This window comes from Grus americana, chromosome 1, assembly GCF_028858705.1.
Source record: "Grus americana isolate bGruAme1 chromosome 1, bGruAme1.mat, whole genome shotgun sequence".
NCBI classification, from domain to species: Eukaryota; Metazoa; Chordata; class Aves; order Gruiformes; family Gruidae; genus Grus; species Grus americana.
Genome location: NC_072852.1, coordinates 143054913 through 143071440, shown reverse-complemented (window position 1 = coordinate 143071440; position 16528 = coordinate 143054913). Strand labels below are relative to the sequence as shown.

The 16528-nt window shown below is 45.5% G+C and overlaps 2 protein-coding genes across 3 annotated transcripts in view; both read right to left on the bottom strand.

The window, feature by feature from the left end:
• DHRSX (dehydrogenase/reductase X-linked) overlaps positions 1 to 14715 on the bottom strand; it is a 176953-nt gene extending 162238 nt beyond the window's left edge. The window contains exons 1-2 of one of the 2 annotated variants that reach the window (XM_054813290.1): positions 14402 to 14715; positions 13651 to 13709 (exon numbers count right to left, since the gene is read on the bottom strand). In XM_054813290.1, the coding sequence (XP_054669265.1) occupies positions 13651 to 13709; positions 14402 to 14715 (373 nt within the window). Of the gene's footprint in view, positions 1 to 13650; positions 13710 to 14396 lie in introns of both variants that reach the window. The other variant, XM_054813283.1, reaches the window with a different exon arrangement.
• On the bottom strand, positions 4124 to 14533 carry ZBED1 (zinc finger BED-type containing 1). The gene is made up of 2 exons (XM_054813215.1): positions 14397 to 14533; positions 4124 to 6983 (listed from the first exon to the last, which is right to left on the bottom strand). Exon 2 carries the CDS (start codon positions 6930 to 6932, stop codon positions 4845 to 4847), a length of 2088 nt encoding a protein of 695 aa, XP_054669190.1. The 5' UTR covers positions 6933 to 6983; positions 14397 to 14533; the 3' UTR covers positions 4124 to 4844.
• Positions 14716 to 16528: the final 1813 nt, after the last annotated feature.

The following is a 16528-nucleotide window of genomic DNA, read 5'->3' as shown; positions in this document are numbered from 1 at the left end:
TCAATACCACCCTGCGTGGAAATGTCAATACAAATGCTCGAAAATCATAATATTAACATTTCAGAGTATCAGGGACTCTTGTTTGAAAACAGTTTCTGCAACGGCCTTTGCATTTTTAAAAAGATATAAATCAAATTTTTAGCACTAAAAAGTTTTTAAAACACAAGGTAAGCTGACAGAGTGTTTTGGGTTGGTTTGGTTTTTTTTTTATAGTAAACTCAACTCCCTTGTGGCATTTTAACCCAACTGCAGGGGCACTGAAAACGACTGCAGAAGCAGAAAAAAAATCTATTTAATTTATTTTCATTGTTCAACCTAAAGGAAATGCTTTTGTATGTAAAAATGAGAGCATTATACAGCAACTGTAGGGATGTAAATATTATCAAGTAATTAGACATGCTTTACTCCTGCTTTTAAGGCAGATGTAAAATTACACTGTATCTTTAAGTTCTCTGGACAGCACCGATAACGTTATTAAAAAAGCAAAACCAATTTCTGTAATTTCCCTACATCTCCTAAAAATAAAACACATCTTGAATTTAGCAGAAGACTAGTAATTTGGAGGAAACATGGTGAGGCAGACCATATAGTCTTGGCCTGGCAGGGAAAAAAAAAAACAAAAACAAAAACACCCAAAAAAACCCCACAAAACGTAACAGACCAGTAGCCAAAGCAAGAGCCTTCTCAGCGTAGCCAAAAAGACAGCCTAGACTAGATAGCACCGCACCACCAGAACCAGGATGACCAGACCTTCAGAAGGACAACATCCTCTGAGAAGGACACTCAGAAATGGAGACACCGAAAGGGGTATGGTGTACAGAGACGTAATGCAATTTTTCCAGCATAAAGTTCACTTTACCCAGTTGTCAGGGAATATGTAAAATATGCTACTTCTGTGTTCAAATCCGTACGCTTCCCCTCCTTCAGAAACGATGTCCTCAGGCAACCCCTTCTTTTTAAGCTATCATACGAAAAGGACAAGATCATGGAACTACACATCACTTTTAAATTTTCAGAAATCCTGTAGAATATTACAAATAACTAATTATCGTTTCTTTTGCTTTTAATATTCGTGCCTGCATACAAATGCTACTGTAAAGCTAATTAGACCACCATGACACTAATTAAAGAAAACCCTCCAAATTAATCTAATACACTGCTGCAATAGAAACTTAAAATAATACGTCCTTTCCACAAATAATCCAGAATTTTATTCCCTTCATTTAAACCAAGGCATCTCAGACACGGTTTGCTGGAAAAATTCACCTTTTCAACTTCGGTTTGGTTTGAGGTTTTTGTCTTCACGGTAATCTTTGATGGCAGAGAGACGAAATGTGTGCAAAGGTTGGTCAGTCACACAAAACTCCCTTTAGTTAGGTTGTTAACCCTAAGACACCTTGCCTGGCCCACTGAATTTTAATCCTGCATTGGAAATACTTAGCTGGTGGAAAAAGGCAATTCTTCTTTTGACATAAAATACGTTCTTTGAGAACCTGTTTAAAAATTCACTTTTCCAGCACGAAAGCACTCAAAAGCTGAAGTTCCTCTATCGCCCCTCCAAAAAGATGTCTCAGCTGTACCGAAGAGAAAAGGAAACATTAGGCTGTGGATTCAAATTAGCTGTCAAGAAACATGAACATAAATCTGACTTAATAGCGTAATTTGGAAATGTGTTCTGGGCCCACCCTTGGCAATAACACCACGGTTTAATTCACGTTGTAGCAATATTTAAAACAGCTCTGCAACTTTGGTTCTCCACCCAACTAAACAACAGAAAATTATGTCGTTAAATGAAAAACACCACACGTATTTAAGTGAGAGAAACCGTCTAAACTTCTGACATTTTTCATCTTCATTTTTTTTTTTAATCAAAAGATTTGTACAGCATTTTTTTAAAATAACTTACAGGATCAAAAGGAAAATAAATGCATAGCTTCAAAACCTTAGAATATAACCTCCCCTTGTTGCGGAAGAGTTCAAAGTCATAAAGTGCTGCAGATATGAACACACATCAGACAAATAATCTAGTAACTAACTTATTTTTCTGGTTTATTTAACAATATTCCAGGCTTAAAACATTAAATAAAAATCTCACAGACAATGGGTAGGATTAACAATGGCTTTGTTCTTTTTCTTTTTTTTTTTCTTTTTCTTCTCCTTTTTTTAAAAGAATGCTGAGACACATCAATTGAACTAACTACAGTTTTATTTTGGATACCAAAAAATAAAAAGAAGCTGGAAAGAAGAGAGTAGTGCATTGCACTGATCTCAGTAAAACTGCTTGTAAGCGTCACTGCGTACGTTTAGCCCTAGAAGGACGAAGATGGAAACAGGATACGGATGCTGCCAACAGGGGTAGGCTGAATGCGGACCCGGGGAGCGGTGCTCTGGGCTCTGCCTTGGTCGCCAGAGCGTGGCTTTGAATTATGCTCGTGTAAGAGAGGATCCGCACACCTTGCGCTAGCATTTGCACAGCTTCTCGAAGGCTAGCGGTGGTGGTAGCAGGCGGAGGTAGCAGGCAGAGGTGGTGCAAGTGGATGTAACCGACACTAGCTGACACTCAATGGACTTAAAAAGCAAGAGGTCTTCTTGACAGGGGCATCACAGGAGCTCAGGTAACATCAAAAAAGGACCTGCTTTATCTTGTTCCCTTCCATAATTGGATTTTGCTTCCCTCACAGATAGCCTACATACCTGAGTTTAGGGCAAGCCCGTGTTTTGCACCTTGGGCAATCACATACACCTCTTCAGTGGACATGGAGAGTGGCAACATTCAATGGGATGCACTGTGTGTGTACTTTGTACAAGTGCAAATTAATTTTCAGGGGGTTGGAGAGTGAAAACCCAGGCTTACTGACTGCCAAACATATCCACATCACCTCTTAACTGCATTTTTCCAGGGCTTAAACGTGTCAGGTAGTTGACTACTATTTACTCCACTGCTCCTTTACTCTAACCTCTATCCTTCCTACCCACCCACCCGCCCCTTCCCGCCACCTACAAAGAACACAGAGGCCTCAAACTTGCAAAAACTAGTTAACCAAAATATAAACAAGCAGTCTGGCAATAGATCAATTCCATCGCAATTCTCATTTTTGTATGTTCCTTCCGGCTGGGCCCTTTCTACAACCAAATGTCCATGGGTACCACCATGATGAAAAAACCCAACCTTCTTCCTCCAGAACTGTAACAGCCAGTCTTCAACAGACCTCTTTCCAGAAAGGTCCTAGACTAAAGCTGGGGTGGGGGGAGAGACACCAATAACAAACATAAAACCCTAAGCAAACCTTGACTATAACCAGACAATGCCGAGAGTCCTCCTCCGCACCCCAGGGAAAAATGCTGGCTGCCATCCCACTCCATGCCAAGCATGAACTCCAATCTTATTTATGACCTGCTGTATTTCATAAGAGATGGGGGGGTTTGGATTGTTTTTCTTTGTTTCTTGTTTGCCAAGTTCTCAAAAGGCTTAAAACACTTAGGTGTAGAGACACAAGGGAGCAATTACAATACACAACAACTAATAGGAAATAGTACTCAAACATTAGACTGGACAGGACTGAAGTCCACTCTAGGAACTGAATACGGAAGAGACAGAAGAAAAAAAATGATTTTTTTAAGTGCTAACATAATAAGAAACAATCTTAAAGACTCACTAAATACACATGGGGAAATGGAGGGGTCCCCTTCTTTTAAATATATTTACATAATATTAAAGCTTTTTATTTCGCTTTTCTCACCAACAAAATTTTCTACCTACCCTGGGCAAAGTCCCCATTTAAATTAAGAGGTTAAGGATTTTATAACATAGACAGACTGTGAGACCCACTGCCCATACACGTCTTCTTGCCCTCTCCTTCCCTCCCTTCCTCCGCTGCTGAGGGGCCCGATGCCTTGCCTGCTTTGCACCATGCAGCATCAGCCATGACATCAGCACAAAGCGAAGGTGACACAACGCCGCCCTGACCCCGTGCACTTCCGTACCACTTTGTAAAAGCACAAGAGACTACAATCAGGGCTTGCTTAGACACACACAAAAAAAAAAAAAAAAAAAAAAAAAAAGGTTTTGCCATTTAGCTGCTGCAGTTAAATGGTAAAACCGGACTAATGTGGACACAGCAACACCAGTTTAGAAGTGTTTATACCATTTACACCACACTGGAAAGGAACATAACTTATCTAAGTGCATCCACACTACAGCCTACACCAGCACAGTATCAGTTCAAATAATAATACATCAGTCCCCTAACTGACAGAATTATACCAGGTGAACTTTTCTAGCATAGATCAAGCCTAAGACATGAGGTAGTGAAAAAGAAAATCAGGCTCAAGATCTTTTTCCATTCCATAGCATCGATATACTCTAAAAATATTCACTGCTCGGATTTATGGATTTTAAAAATTACGTTTTAAAATCCAGAATTTAAAGCTAACATCCTGAGTCACACAGGATTTACAAATGGAGGCATAAATCTCAAAAACACCCTTTCTCAGGGTCCTAATTCAGGAAAATATCTTTTATGATAGAAAGCACATAAGCATGTGTTTGTCTCCCACTGAAGCAAGTGGAAAGGAAACACATGGCTAAGTGCTTTCTGAAATCTGGGCCACAGTCAGAAATCACGGTCTTTGTAGAATTTATTTCCTCATTCATTTCAGTGCTGTTTAATCACAAGTCATTCATGTTTTAAGACAGTGGGAAAAACATAGACAATGGAAGCTAAATCAAGTTTGTTACAACTGTTCAATATTTACAGCATTCATAGCATAAAACAGAAGTATTTTTGGTAACTTAAGACAAACACCTTTTTTTCTTTGTTATTAAATGTACCACAGCAGTCCTGTTAAACAAACCCACTGTCTCGGATATTAAAGAAATTGTTGTTTACATTTACCGAGTCATTTAAATTAAAAATCTGTTCCTGTTCCAAACCCCACTCTCCTTCGTCTTCGTCCTCCGGTTCTGCCTCGGACCCATTCCGACTGTTTTCGTACAAAAAGATCTGCTCATCCACATGAGCTGGGGCTAACCGGTTTCTCTTTGCACTTACAACATTAGCAGAAGAACCGAAAAGGCGTTCAGGGAAGACCCTTGTGGCCAAAATACACCAGTATTTTTGAAGAACCTTTGGTAAAACTGGGAACAGCGCTAGTCTGTCAGACCACCACTTCAGCGGGTCTTCGTTCAAACCGAGGACCTTTTGTGACTTGAAGTTGCTCAACTCCTCAACGATCTGAGCGTGCCATTCCTCTTGGTCTTCCACACCTCCCGTCTGGCAAAAGATCTCTGCGAGCATGTTGTTGATGACACTGGTAGGAGGAGGAGTAGAGGAGATGATGATTTTTTTCACAGGGGGTTCTTCTGAAACAGTGAAGAATTTCTCTTCAGTCCTAAAAGTATTTTCTTTTACTTTCTCCAGCAGGCTTTTTGCTTCTTCCACCACTCTGTTTTCAACCTGCTGCCGCTCAAAGGCTGAAAGAAAAGGCAGTTTTTTGTAGCGGGGATCCAAGAAAGTTGCAACGTTGAGAAACATGTCTATCTCAGGCGTGTGCTGGTAGGTGGTTGACAACTCTTTAGCAATCACCTCCTTTGCCATGCTGATTTCTTTCAAATCGTTCTCTTTGATGTTCAGGGTAGTATTCAGAAGCATGTGGAGAAGTGGCTTCACCATACTTATCGTCGGGTACTTTGAAGCAGACATCATCTCTGCAACCTGCTTGAAAGGCTGCAGCAGCTCCACCAGCCCTTCGATTGTATTCCACTCACTGGCTTCCAGCATGAGGTGGTGGTTGTTGCTGTCCTCCACAAGAACAGCTGCAATGACAAACTGCTGCTCCTTGAGGCGCTGCAGCATAGCGAGCGTGCTTCCCCACCAGGAAACACGGTCGCTTACCAGCATGCAGTGGAGAATATTCTGCTGCTTCTGCTTCTCGCTCAGCATGTACATCGCGACCGTAGACTGCTGAAAATACTCCACCAGTTTTCGGCACCTGGCAAGAAGGCTGCAGAGTTTAGGGAGCTGAAAAGCTTGTTGTATTCCTGCGTTAAAAGTGTGCCCCAAACAAGGCATCTGTACGGGAATATCTAGGAGAGAGCAAGCTTTCACAATGTCTTTACTGTAATCTGTTGTAGCACCAAAGACTTTTGTATTGATCCCCCACTCAATGAATGTTTCATAAAGGACTCGCGTAATAGTCTCTGCAGTATTATCCTCCGGTACTTCAAACGTTTTTAAACACCGCGAGTTCACCGCCAGGCAGTTGGCAGGACTGCTGCTGAGAAAGTGAACTGCCACGGTTACATACGACCTGTTCTGGTTTTCACTCCTCCACATGTCCGTGGATATGCCACACCACAGAACCTCTGTGAGCTCTTTCAGCACAATTTCTCTAATAGCATTGTACTTTTCGGGAATAGCTTTTGTACAGAAGTACTTCCGGCTCGGAAGTTCATACCTGGGGTCCGCTGTTCTCAAGAGGGCCTTGAAGGTGGGTTCATCAACGATAGAGGCCGGATACATTCCCTCACAAATTAAGCTGATGACTGCAGATGTGAGTTCCTGATGCTTTTTGTTTTCGTAGTTCTGGTAGGTCTTCATGATGAGGCTATCCTGAACAACCTGCTGCGATGACTCTGGCTTGATTTTGGAAAATGCGGTGGCAAAGGCTTCTCTCATTTGCTCAGTGTTACTTTTCACAAATTCACAGAATTCGTCAGGGTGATTTTTCTCAAGGTGGTAGGAAAGGTTGGACGTGTTTCCTGAATAGGCGATCTGTGCCATGCAAATACGGCAGTAGATCTTCTTCCACTGTAATATGCATCCTTCTGCATTGGTATCAAACCCAAAGTACTTCCACACTTTACTCTTTGCTCTCGGGTGAGCCACTAACTTTAGGTCTGATGGGGAACCTTCTAAACTTTTATTCTCCATTGCTTCTTGGCCACCGTCCCACCTTTTGATCCTTCACTCATTAATGAGTACCTGATAAAGGCAGTAAGATAAAGATACAATGAGAAAGCACAAGTTTGACCACACTTAACCATGTGAAATCAGCATTTCTGCGAACGTATCAAGAAACCTACCTTACTAATTACATTTGCAAATTTAAAGATGAGATTTGCAGGAAGTGTGACCTACAAGAAGCCCATCGAAATGTCAAAAATTATAAAGGGTTTTAATATATCACCTTCTGCTGCAAAACTGAGCTAGAAGACCTGCATAAATCTTGTTTCTGGAATTACATAATTCTGGGTAGAGACAGCGTAACCACCACCACAGAGCTGATAGATTACTGTCACACAAACAGGTCATCTGCTATAGCATTTTCCTGCCTCTAAAGTTATAGTTAGGGCTAGACCAACATCCTCTTGCCTAAGAGTTACTGAACTTCACTGTTAACATTTATTTCAATTGAAATCTGATACTGAAGGAGCAAAGGTTTTATTGTTTGTTTATTTTGAAAGAAGCTTTGTTAGCTCAATCTAACTGTTCCAGCATTTGCTTTAAAAAAAAATAATAAAAAAATCTGTCATGCAAAGTATGGCATTAATCTGCTCCTCTGAAATGTAAAGATGTTTTCTGACTAAAATAAAAGGAAAAGGAGTTTAAACCTACATGCAGATCAACAATACATGTCTGACACCTTTCCTGTCCTTCTCTTTCTAAAATCAAAGCCATCTCCTGAACTACTAGTTCACAATCGTGGTTCCTGGAATAACAGTGCCTTATAATTACAGGAAAAGCAGACAGGGAAGCACTAATAAATGTTATTATCCACAGCAGCTGGAAAATAATTTTGCTGTATTTTCTTCAAAAGGCTACAGAAGTCAGGAGGGGGTGACACTCTAGAGATGAGCGTGGCGATAAGGCAAGACTTGGCAATCTATACCTCAATATCTGCACAGGAAAACGCTTCTTGTGCAAACAGTCACATGCAAGTACTACTTGAGGCCCACGGCATCTCTGTGCACAGTGCCGGCACCCGCCGGAGTTGATTTCGCTACACCAAAAAGCCAAGCCACAGCACGGCCTGACTGCATGCTGGCGCTTCTCCATTTCTTCCACACCACTAGCCGAGCCACCGTGACAGCAAGAAGCCCTTCGCCAGGGGCCTGGCCAGAACTGGGAAGGAGAAGGAAACCATCAGTTGAACACAGATACAACCTCCTCCACAAAAATCCAGGGGAAGAGAGCAGGAGAGAAACATCAGGAGCATCCCCACAGCCAGCCTGAAAGCAACGGCATTGCTCCTCTGCTCATCAGGAGCTGCACCTGCGCCCAAGCCCAGAAATCTCCGGGCAGTAAGACTGGCTGGTTGGGGGAGGAAGAAACAATCTGACTTTTTCATATCGCTGCAAGGGAATATAAAAAAAAAAAAAGTATGTGTGCAAGCTTCTCCCGAGTGCTTTCTGCTGTTGATGAACAGTCCCGAGAAAACATATTTTCTCTCTGAACTATAGCTGGTATTTTGCAGCACTTTCTGAATTCTTGAATGAAAAAACAAAGACAGGTTTACCAAGACTAAACATATTTATTTAAACACAGCTGTTGGTTTAGAAGCAAAATGAGAGATGAAGGGCAAGCATTTTACCAGATTTGTTCTGAAGATTTACTTCTAGGTGTAGACCTTTTTTTTTTTTTCCCCTGAGGGGGGCAGCGTTCTGACTACTAGCATGCCCTCTACTGTGATTCATTCAGTGCCTTTTAAGTTGCCAGGATAAACTATTGATTCAACGTGGTAATGCTGCCTAATTCCAAAGACGTGCATATCAACAGCACCAAGATATGCAATCCCACAAAAACTGATGATTTTGAAAGACAAAGTGGTGTAATGTATAATGATGTAACCCTGCCATAGCATCAGACTGTGCATTGACAAGATATGTCCTATCAGTATGGATTGTTATTGCTTTTAGATCCTGCCATTCCAATCCATGACACAGTGTCTCAAGGAAGTATAGAGGCTCCTGGTATTTCATTAAATCTTATAGTTTCCTTTGCAGTTACATGACAGTTCCTGAAAGCAAGAAGGAAGGCACTGTAATAAAAGAGTTGATGCGTCTTTAATATTTAAAATTATATGACACACCTTGGATCATAAAAAGTTCATCACAGCAGACTGATAAAATACAAGTTATTTTAGAGCAAGGGAGCATTACAGACTCACCCCACCCTTCATTCTTATGCATGTTACAGCTTTGCCATCATTTTGAGATGGATCTGACACTTGGCGATAGTGGCACAGAGTAGTGGTGTTGCCACAGTTAAGAATACGCCAGCATAACAGCCTTTATTATAATGCTGTAAACCACATTTCAGCTGTCATAATAGCTCGAATATAAACTGCTAATCATCCCTGCCTCTCCTCAAGTGTTATACAGCATAACTGGCGCTATGAAAAAAAAAAGTCCCAAAAAACCCACACCTCTCATTTTTCTGTAAGAGGAGGTAAATTTTTCCCCTTTCAGTGAAACAGTGTTCATAGTCTAGGCTTGGCAAAAACTAGAGCAGCTTCAACCCTGAGCCAAACTGAAGACACCAGCACCTTGCAGAATGAAATCCATTGGGAATGAAGCACCTCATTGCATTTGGGAAGTGCCACAGCTTGTTACAACAGCAGCTGATGGAAATGCTCTCTTTTATGATAAAAAAAAAAAAACACAAAAACTAGTGCCACTTTGGTTTGCTGAAAACCCTTCCACAGACAGAAGCCTTCAGGCTACAAACATGCCTCTTCCTTTCTCCCTTGAATTCCCACCCACACTGAAACAGAGCACATCTTTGGAGAAGCTGCTGTTTTCCTTGCCTCCCCCATGCAGCTGGCCACCACCACCAGCCGGTACCGGGGCTGAGGCTTTAAAGAGCCTGCAGACAGGATCCTCTGCTGCCCTCGCAGCAGACTCTGCTGCCACAGGAGAGAAGGAAGGGCTCAGGTCCTGGCCCTAGCACTGCATCCCCGCTCTCCCTGGGGCGGGCTGCGCTGCCTCCGCACACCTCTCAGACCCTTCTCACTCTCCTAACACAAACCCACGACTCCCCCCTCCAGGGCAGGCCTTGGGCCAAAATACTGAAACACCAGCGACAAGGTGCGTTGGGGAGGACAGCGGTGATACCCTTGCACCAGGCAGGGCTCGTTTTCCCCAGTGGTGAAGAAAATAGGTTCAAAACCCGTACAGGAGTCACTCGGATTGTGAAACCCAGCACGGGGATGTGAGGAAACGTGGGGTGTGCAGCCACCCTGCAACCTTAGCTCTGCCCCCTTGTGCACGCACAGCGATGGCACCCTCTCTAATTACACGGGAGGTATCGTTGTCGTACAACCCTTGCCTCATTCAGCACAGGGGCATCCAGAAAACGTGTGTTTCCTCACTTCTGAAACTACCTAAATAACTCTCTCAGGTGTGGGGTGGGGGGGGAGAGGGATTAACTGTTAGATGCAACTTTATTTTTGCCTGCCATCAATCTTTCCTACCTGATCGTTTCTCTCCCCGCCTCTGGATGTTTTACAATCTAGAGCTCCTAGAGCTTTGAGCAGGAAGCGCTCGGTCTATCATTATGCTTTACTCATATAAAGTAAAAGACCTCAATACATGAATTGAAATTAAGAAATGCATGTTCCTTAAATTAGTATTTCATGATTAACTGTAAAGAAACTCGGTACAAATGATGATACTGAATAACTAGAAATTGGTGCAAATTAAAAATACGTATGAAATTTCAATCACTTTTAAGAAGAACAGGAGGCAGCTTTAAGGTCTTCTGAACTTCAGCCACATTACCACCTTCTTCAGAGCCAGTTTTCTACACATCACAGGTAACAAATTTAACTACAAAAGCTTCAAAACTACAAAACATTCAGTATTTAGTCTTCCCCTGCCAAACTGCAATGAAATAAGTACAGTAGAAGAGAAAATGCAGGAGGAAGATGTCAAATAAATTCACTGACAAGCTTTTAAAACACCAAGAGATGATGATGATGATTATATGAACCACTTTTGTTATCAGTAGGATGACTTTCAGTGACCACATTTCCAGTGTTAATATCCTGGTGTCACAATTAATATTAGTTTGTCTTTTATGAATCCACTGATTAGATTTTTGTTTTTAAAGAGCTGTTTATATCAAGATCTTTAGTCACACAGGGCTTTTTTTTTTTCTCCAGTTAAGATTAACCACTGTAAAAAAATTCTCATCCAAGCAGTAATTTCTAATGAAACTATTAATTGTTTAGACCACTGAACACTAACACAGTTTACACTATATATCGGCAGTTATACCGTTTCTGCAATCAGTACTTGGAAAAATGTTTTAACGTAAATTAAACATAAATTCCCCTTTACGTCTGCACGCTGATTTTAGTTAGTGAAGCAATTACTGACTGCACCCCGTTGATCCTCCCAAGTCTGTATTTCCCTTCCCTGAGCTTCAAGATCAGAATTTCAGACCAGCTTCCCCACTTTGTAGAGGAGGGGGGCAAGGAGGCTCACTTCAACAGCGAATATTACTATCTTTTCGGTTTGCAACTCAAAACAATTACCAAGTTTTTGCACTGAATCTAGATTTCAGAGCTCAAATTGCCCTCTTTCCCCAAAAGACCTGTCTTGAATCCCACCTAGAAAAATTAGATGAACCCCAGTAGGATGTGACAGAAAGATGGTCACTTTTAAAAGCCATGCAAAAGCACACGTGCCAAGAGCATGCAACTCTGACTAAGTTAGCGTAAAGAAAAAGAAAAGAAAAACGAAACTAATTTGGTTTACTTTGGATTGAAATCCTGAAGACTTCTTCCTGGTAAGTGCAAGAAAGCAAACTTCTCTTGGAAAATTCGGAGGCAGAAGGGCTACACTGACACCAGACCCCTTCGCTCACCCACAGAGCTCAAGGACGAGCCACCCAGGCATCCCTCTGTTTTAAATCTTCCACAGGAGAGCTGCACCACTGCCACGGTGGGAACTCTGACAGGGTACTGGGGCCAAGCAGACCGGACTGGAGACAGGGCTGACTCCGCCACCCTGCCCTGCCCTTCCCAGCCCAGCTTCCCCCCTCCAGGCTCTCCCCAGGAAGGCAATAAAACGCCTGTACTTGTGAGAATTACGGACACCCCCTCGAAAAAGATACAGACAATTTTAAACATACGCACCTTTCTAGATTACTGTCTGGAAAAGTTACTTGGTGTTTTCTCACAGTAAGCGTACTTTACCGATCCAAGCTTTAATTAAGCATGTTCTAACCGACGCTCACTTTTTGTTGCAGTGCAGTCGCTATTATTATTAGTTATTATGGAAACAAGGTTATTCTGGGTAAATAAAGTTCCCATTGACAAGCTGATTCACTTTTTTAAGCAATGGCTGGACACAGCGAGTCGAAGCAAGGCAGCAGGTAACTGCCAAGAGGCAACTGCGCACAAACAACTATCTGAGGAGGAAACTACTTGTACTTGGAAGAAACCACCCCGAGTTAGGGCTGAAAGAAAACTTTCCACATCTGTCAGATCTGCCCTGGTCCTACTCAGGCAGCTGACATTTCCCAGGTTGGATCTTCACTGCCTTCCTCTGGCATTTCCAAATTCAACATTTTTTTTTTTTTTTTTCAATAGCAGCTAAGAACGGACTGCAACAAAACACTCGGGTCACATTTTCGTCATGCTGTTTCTCTGTGGTTCGAAAAAAGATTTGGAAAGTGTTACACACCCTAGGCACAATACCCAGTTTTAGTCTGCCAAGAAAAACTAATGCTAGAAAAATGCTCAGATGACTTCAAACTGTACGCACATCTGCCCTTTTTGTCACCAGGGTTCTCCTGTTTGTTTGGGGAGTTTATCTCTGTCTTTTGAGAATGAGAAAGGAGAATCACAGTCTATCACAGAAGAATGAATAAAAAGGAGACAAAATGCTACCCAAGGAAGCCACGTGTGATGAAACGCACAAATATTATCTTACTGTGTGGTGTACTTGTCCCATCTCCTCCCCGGTGCTTCAGATATTCTCTAAAACAATTTCCTCATCTGCCTCATCTCCTTACCAAAACAGTGTGCCCTATCAATATATATTTTTTTTTAACGTTCCTCTGGTTAAAACTACCGGCAGAGCCACAAAGGCTCACTTGCTGCTAAGCAGACAAAGCTAAAGGCACTGACTTGCATGCAGTTGTACGCTCAGCTCTGATGACACCCTACGCGGTCCATCCGGACTCGTAGTTTGCTGAAAGTTCATAAATTCAGAAGCATTTTAAAATCTTCAAGAGTAATGTGAGGAAAGAGGAAATTCAGATCTTTGTTTTCTGGCAAACTCAAAGTTTCCTCTAGTCAGTGTTAAACAGGCTACTGACCCAAATCAGAAAAGTGTGAAAGCATAACTTCTCCAACAAATAACTAATCTGAATTCCTTGGAGAAAACTACAAGTGTCATTCACTTGTCAGCTTAAAGGCTGTCAGCGAGTGACAGCCGGTATCAAAGACCAAGTTTTTAGAGCGGAGGTATGTTCCCCTCCCGCAGCGGCCGGGGCAGGGAGGCTCCGGCCGGCGGTCCCAGTCGCCCCGGCGGGCGGAGGCGCGGGGGCAGCGGCCGGCCGGGGCCGGTGGCACGGCGGGCGGCGGCGGCAGGAGCCCAGCGGGAGGTTGCCCGCCGCTACCCGCCTTCCAAGCACCTACCTGGGCTGAGGGACGCTGCGCCCGCGCGGCTCTGAGCCGAGGTCTGAGGCGAAACCGTCAGAAAGCAAAAAAAAAGAGGAAGAGAAGAAGCGGGGACCCCCGGCCCGCGGAGCCCCCACGCCGCCTCCCGAGGCCGCAGTCAGGCCGGCGTGCAGCCAGGCGCCCGTCCCGGGCCCGGCCCCCGCCCCGCCCCGCGTCCGGGGCGGCCGCGGCCTGGGGGCCGGACGGGGCGGTAAGGGCCGGGACCCGCCGCCCGCCGGCGGCAGCGAGGGCGGGGCCCGGCGCAGCGGGGGCGGGGAGGGCGCCCCGCCAGCCCCGGCACCCCCCGGGCCGCTGCCCTCGGGCGACGCGGTGGGCCCGGCCCGGCCCGCGGAGGGGTGCGGGGGAGAAGCCCGGTGGCGGCGGCCGGGCACGGGTCGCCGCGGTGTCTCAGCCCCTGCCCCGCTGCAGGGGTAAGCGGCGCGGCCCGGGCGACCCGCCACTGCGGCCAAGGTCGCGACTGTCCTGTCCTGTCCTGCCCTGTCCTGGCCGGGCCGTCCGGCCGCCCTCCCACCCCGGCTGGGCCGCGAGGTCTCGGCCCCGCGTTCCCCAGGGCACCGGCGCTGCCGCACCTCCCCGGGGCGGGTGGGGGGAGGCGCAGCAAACTTTCCCCCTCTCGGCGGCGGGGGCTACCGCTCTCCGGCCCGGAGCCTCCCCCGGCCCGCAGGCGCCCCGCCCCGCCCCGCGGCCCCGGCTGCGGTGCTCACCTGGGGCCGGGGGGCAGCGCGGGCGGAGGTGGCGGCGCAGCTGGTGCAGGATGACGAGGAGGCCGATGCAGTACACCCGGAGCAAGGGCACCAGCGCAGACAATAGCGACATGGCCGCCTCCCGCCCCGCGGCGGCTGGCTCGGGGCGAGGCGGGGAAGGAGCTCGGCGGACGGCCGGCCTGTGCGCGGCACGGTGGCTCTCCGCTGCCGCCGGGCCGGGGGGGCGCGGGGCGGCGCAGCCCCCACCCAGCGGAAGGGAAAGCGCCGCCGCTGTCACAGCAGCGCCCGAGCGCGCCGCGGCTCCCGCCCTTCTGGGCATGTGCGGCGGGGGAAGGGCCGCGCCGCGGCCGGCGCGGGGAGGGAAGGGGCGGCGGCGGCGGGCGGACCGGCAGCCACGGGGCGGCGGCTCGGCCCCCGTCGGGGCGCCCGGGGAGCTGGGGAGGGGGCGGGAGTGGGGGGAGGCGAGGGGAGCGGCGCTCCGCGGCGGCGTGACTCAGCAGCGAGAGGCGGCGGTGGCGGGAGGGGTAGGCGGTGTGACAGGCCGCCCGGTGAGGCCGCCGGGTTTTGGGTGCAGTGACTCTGTCTGCCGGGTCTGTCACAGCCGCAAGCAGTCAGAAGCGCCTAGGCGGGGGTGAGGCACCCGGCTCTGCCTCAGAATCCCGTGGCCGAAAGCGCTCCGTGAGTCGTCTCACGGTTTCCCTTCTCTCTGGCACAGATGAGGGGCCGCGGCGGAACCCACGGGCGCGATCTCGTCACCTCGGGCATCCGTCACGCTGACTCCTCTCGTGGTCAGGCTCTGGCAGTCGCAGATGCCGATTTCTCCAAATGCAGCTTTACGTACAAAGCCTTCCTATGTCAGGCGCCGAAATTTTATACCAGCCTCATGAACGCATTCTCTACAGCGATAACATAGTGTATCGCATGGTTTACCGCGAAAGTTTTTTGTTTGGCAGTTTTAAGTCGTCAGCCTGATTTTTAAGATGCCGAGCACTTGGGACAGAAGAGCGCGTCCAACCTACCAGTTCTGGTAGATGGCTGGTTTCGGCTACAGGAAACACAGCGCCGAGCCCCGATGTCGTGGTTTTCATTCACAGAACTGGCGGTGTTTCATAAATGCAAATGAGCCTCAATATTGATACAAACCAAAAAATATGAACGGTCGTTTCAGGAGAGGAGACGTTGACCTATATATTCAATTTCAAATCCTTAGGTAACATTTTGTCTTTGAGGATGATGGGGAGCCATGCAAAGTTCTGGAAGTGCATTTGAAATCTAATCTCCTCCTCCCCTTTAAAAAAACAACCAGACATACTTTCTAGAAAAAATACAATTAACAGTGTACTTTTTCAATGTCAGATCCGATTGCTTAGCAGAACTGACTTTCTGTCTTCTGTCAGAAATTTGCATAAAGTAAAAGCAGAGAGTGTAGTTGCTCCGGGACAAAACCAACCATTTAATTTTATGTATCTCTGGTGAATTATTTTTTTTTATTAACACACAGAATTATGCAAACATAAATAATAAACAGAACATCATGAAGTCACATCAGTGAAGGACTCCTTCTTAATGTATATTGTTCTCAACCATGCACCCAGTGGTAGGAAGAGCATCACATAAAAAGACTTGAAAGAAGAAAAGCTGGCGTTTAGTAAAGGTGAATTATTCATTCAACTTATCGCAGTAAAAATCAAATCTTGACTCCTTTATGTTGCTTTTCATCCTTTTCTGAGAACTACAGCATTAATGAAAGCCCTTTGCAACATTAAACTGTGAAACTTGCCTACAGTGTATTTACACGATCTGTATATAAATATACCAGGTTTTCTAGTATAATAAAATCAATTGATGTGCATTCAAGCTATGGAAATAAATACACCTCTGTCTTTTTTTTCAGACAATGCTATCCAAAGAATTAGACTAATCGGGGAATAACCGATGAGTTAACATCATGGTCTTATTGGTCCCACTGCTTTTTCTGAAGGTGTTAAAATTATTTTCAACCCTCCATGAGTCATGAGTACGAGTTCGCAGAAAGGATGAGGAAAATTTGTTTCAGCACTGTATTAAATTATTTTTTCTAAAGGCTGATGGGACATGAAGTGGAGGAGAGATGAAAATATTAACAAAAGACT